General features: G+C 46.5%; 1 protein-coding gene across 1 annotated transcript in view; it reads left to right on the plus strand.

Annotated features, from left to right (window-relative positions):
• LOC102477202 (keratin, type II cytoskeletal 6A) overlaps positions 1–4232 on the plus strand; it is a gene marked incomplete at its 3' end in the record, with an annotated part of 18435 nt that extends 14203 nt beyond the window's left edge. Inside the window, exons 3-9 of the mRNA XM_006141611.1 lie at positions 2–122; positions 1057–1271; positions 1637–1697; positions 1837–1932; positions 2056–2220; positions 3020–3145; positions 4012–4232. Of these exons, the coding sequence (XP_006141673.1) occupies positions 2–122; positions 1057–1271; positions 1637–1697; positions 1837–1932; positions 2056–2220; positions 3020–3145; positions 4012–4232 (1005 nt within the window). The remainder of the gene's footprint in view (position 1; positions 123–1056; positions 1272–1636; positions 1698–1836; positions 1933–2055; positions 2221–3019; positions 3146–4011) is intronic.
• Between the last annotated feature and the right edge of the window lie 3 nt (positions 4233–4235).

Genomic DNA, 4235 nt, shown 5'->3' on the forward strand with positions numbered 1-4235 from the left:
TCAACCAGAACCTGCTCACTCCTCTGAACCTGCAAATCGACCCCACCATCCAGCGGGTGAGGACCGAGGAGAGAGAGCAGATCAAGACCCTCAACAACAAGTTCGCCTCCTTCATTGACAAGGTGAGACATGAGCCCTGCCCTCCACAGGGGAGCCCCACACCAGAGAAACCACAAACTTCCTACCAGGAAGGGAGAGGGATGAGACCAGCTTGCCATAGGAAAGGGAGAGGGGTGAGACCAGCTTGCCACAGGGATGCTAGACTGGCTCCTTGTCCACAGTGGGCAGCAGCGATGGAAATGGGTTACAACTGCCGAGGCTCTTAGATCCCTCATTACTGCCTGGGAAGGACTCTCCAATTTGATTACCAGAAGCACAGATAAAGCAATGAAAGAATGGAATGGGTTAACGTTTACCACTTAAAAGTGTACAGACGTACAAATCAAAATCTAGTCTCAACCTGCTCGGCTGCTGGAAGGAGGAAGACAAAAGTGGGGGGAAAAATTATTTTCTGTCTAGATGAGAAAAATGAACTGTGCAAACATTTATTAAAGCCATAAAAAAGAATTTCTGTAGAAACCAAGTAGGGCCATTTAGCAAGAATGATTTAGAAGAGACAAAAGCACAAGCGGGAAGTTAAATTATATTAGTTCAAATAAAAAGAATTCTATATTAGTTCAATATGTTTTAACATCCCTTTTACTAAGCTTCTACAAAAAATAAATACTTAGCATAATACATCACACAAATACTACTTTAAAACTAGACTTGTGATTCTGCTTGTCAAGAGAAAGGGAGGAAGAGATGAAAACTAAGTGACAGAGACCACACCTTATGGGAGAAACAGCTCAGGTGTGCACAGGGACTGTCACCAGAGAAGGACATGAAGTTTGAATGAAAAATGTTAGGAAAGCAGAAATCCCACACCAAGTTTCTGCACATGCTCTGTCAAGCCCAGCACCATGGAGCATCAAACCTGCTAGAAAATGTGGGGACACTGGCACTTGTCCCCATCTGCCACTCTCTGACAAATGACCCATCTCATCTCCTCTCCAGGTACGGTTCCTGGAACAGCAGAACAAGGTCCTGGAAACCAAGTGGACCCTGCTCCAGGAGCAGGGCACCAAGACCGTGAGGCAGAACCTCGAGCCTTTGTTTGAGCAGTACATCAGCAACCTCAGGAGGCAGCTGGACAGCATCTTGGGGGAGAGAGGCCGCCTGGACTCGGAGCTCAGAAACATGCAGGATGTGGTGGAGGACTTCAAGAACAAGTGAGTTACAGAAGAGGAATGGGCTCAGGGCATACTCCAAGGGATGTGGGGGTGGGGGGGGCACACACCCAGGGCATGTGTCCAAATGCAGACTAGACTCCTTCGCAAAACAGATCCATGGAAATGAAAATCAAAAGGACAGTCTAAGACCTAATCTCATAATTATAGGTGGTTAAAGTTGGCTGGGGACAGAGTAAAGAAACTCAAATTTTAGGAGCCATGAAAATCATCCATTTGTCTGTACATGGTAGGACAGGTCAATCTGGATAAATCTCCCTTCGTGGAAAGTGTCGGATCCTAGGGGAGCTCTTTTTGCATCCAGTCAATGCCTGGCTCGATTGTGTCTTATCTTTTTCTTCCTGTAGATATGAAGATGAAATCAACAAGCGCACAGCAGCAGAGAATGAATTTGTGACTCTGAAGAAGGTAAGCTGATTAGGTCAGGGACCCTGTTTCTGGGGAAAGGAGACAAAGCCCTCCCCCCAGCCTAGAGGAGAACTGGTCCGGAGACTCCAGCGGGGAGGCTGGAAGGAGGGCCGAGCTGACCCTTGTTGCCCCTCCCCAGGATGTGGATGCTGCCTACATGAACAAGGTTGAACTGCAAGCCAAGGCAGATTCTCTCACAGATGAGATCAATTTCCTGAGAACCATCTATGACGCAGTAAGCATCTCCACTCGCTTCTCTTCGCTCGGATGGGGTTCTGCAGGGGGTGGAATATTCTTGGTGTTGGACACTTCTGATGACGTCACAGGCTAAGAAGGTCTTATGATCTTCATTCCGCAGGAACTGTCTCAGATGCAAACCCACATCTCAGACACTTCCGTCGTCCTCTCCATGGACAACAACCGTAACCTCGACCTGGACAGCATCATCGCCGAAGTCAAAGCCCAATATGAGGAGATTGCTCAGAGAAGCCGGGCTGAGGCTGAGTCCTGGTACCAGAGCAAGGTGAGCAGTGAGTGGCCGAGGGTCTGCTGTGTTTCACCCTGCATACCTGAAGGCTACAGTCTTAGGCAGCTTCTCAGAGGAATCCCAGGGCCTCTCATAGCACATGTACTCTGCTATTAGTGTTGACATTTACAGAATTTATGCTCAAGTGTAGGAAGTAAAAGAACCCAAATACCCAGGTGTAGGAAGAATATGATCACAGGTAAAGAATTTTCAATCTTTACTTTTGCTTTTCTGTGTTTGTGTGTGGTGTGTTTCATTTTTTCCTTGGTTTTCTTTCACTGCATTATTTCTATGTTCAGTTGGGATCAAGGTTATGCACCACCATTGTCAACTCTTACAGACACGATTGTGAAATGTCGCCTATATAGGATTGAGCTTGTCACCATCCTGCCATAGCTTCTCAAATAACTAGGACTAGAGGGAAGCTCTGTTATTTTGAGCGAGGAAGGGGAATTCAAACCTGGACCTTCCAAGTGGCCTCAGTCTGCCAAATAAGTAGTGTCTGATGCACACTACCAAGGCTGGGTCAGTAATCATTGCTTTTACACTGAAATATTGCCCTTAGAAACACAATACAGAACCTTGACAGTTTCAAATAGAGCTAGGCAATCTGTGGTCTCTTAATATGGATGATGCGTAATTTACACAGCATCCTGCAATCAGGTAACATCAACGGTTCCCAAAGTCTCTCGGGGAAAGTCATTGGGTCAAGTTTATCACATGCCTTATTCAGAAATGAAAGTCACTTTCACGTGTGAAAACCCATGTACACTGCCTCCTCCCCACTCGCCTGCAGTATGAAGAGCTGCAGGTCACGGCAGGCAGACATGGGGACGACCTGCGTAACACCAAGCAGGAGATTGCTGAGATCAACCGCATGATCCAGAGGCTGAGGTCTGAGATCGACCACGTCAAGAAGCAGGTACGGTGCTGAGCAAAGGTGAAGAAAAGCATCATTTCCTTGCCAGACCATCAGGCACTCATCAAACATCATTTGGGATAACTCCCAAGAAATGAAGAAACATAGAGGGAAAGCACTTGCAAATCCCTGTAGTGGGGACCCACTGGTTGGCAGATACTGATTCTGCCCTAGAGCATAGTACAATCTAAGCAGTTCAGCGCCAAAAAAATATGGTTAATAGAAATTTTTACATAAGAAGGAGGATTGACCTGGCAATAGCCAAGGAACAAGTTGGAAAAGAAAAAACAAAACAAAACAAAATGAAAACGAGGTAGACAGTACAATAAATATTTTTGCAAATCTATTCAAGCTTCAAGGTGAAAACCGAGTAAGGACAAAGGAAAAAGACCAGGGTTGCACCAGGGGAAGTGAGACTTTCTTATAAGAGGAAGGCAGTGGTCCATGTGAATACTCGCCATGTCTCTGAAAGATGGACATAATTTTGCATATGTCACTATGGAATCTATATGAGATCATCATCAATGGTCCTAATTTGGTTCTGGAGACAAACACTCAAAAAAAAAAAACAACCCAGGGGGTCATATACATTTCTTTGAATATCACTTGGTCTCCTATCTAATGTAGCATCTACATCAGTACCCAAGCCCATTCACATGCAAGGAGGTTAAAAAAGAGACACAAGTTTCTGTCAAGTAACACACAGAGAAGGACTGCAGAAGGGGTGTGTGGGGGGGACACCACAGGAAGAGTCAGAACTAACTCAGCTTGAATTCTGGGTGCTAGGACCCTTCTTCCAGGGGAAAAAGCAGGTTTAGTCTCCTGTGAAAGACCAGATATACATCATTATACTTGTTTTCCTCTTCCAGTGCGCCAACCTGCAGTCAGCCATTGCTGATGCTGAGCAGCGTGGAGAGATGGCCATCAAGGATGCCAGGAATAAGCTGGAAGGGCTGGAGGATGCCCTGCAGAAGGCCAAGCAGGACATGGCCCGCCTGCTGAAGGAGTACCAGGAGCTGATGAACGTCAAGCTGGCCCTCGACGTGGAGATCGCCACCTACCGCAAGCTGCTTGAAGGCGAGGAGTGCAGGTG

The sequence above is a fragment of the Tupaia chinensis genome, unplaced genomic scaffold (genome assembly GCF_000334495.1).
Source record: "Tupaia chinensis unplaced genomic scaffold, TupChi_1.0 Scaffold000059_1, whole genome shotgun sequence".
Taxonomy (NCBI): Eukaryota; Metazoa; Chordata; class Mammalia; order Scandentia; family Tupaiidae; genus Tupaia; species Tupaia belangeri.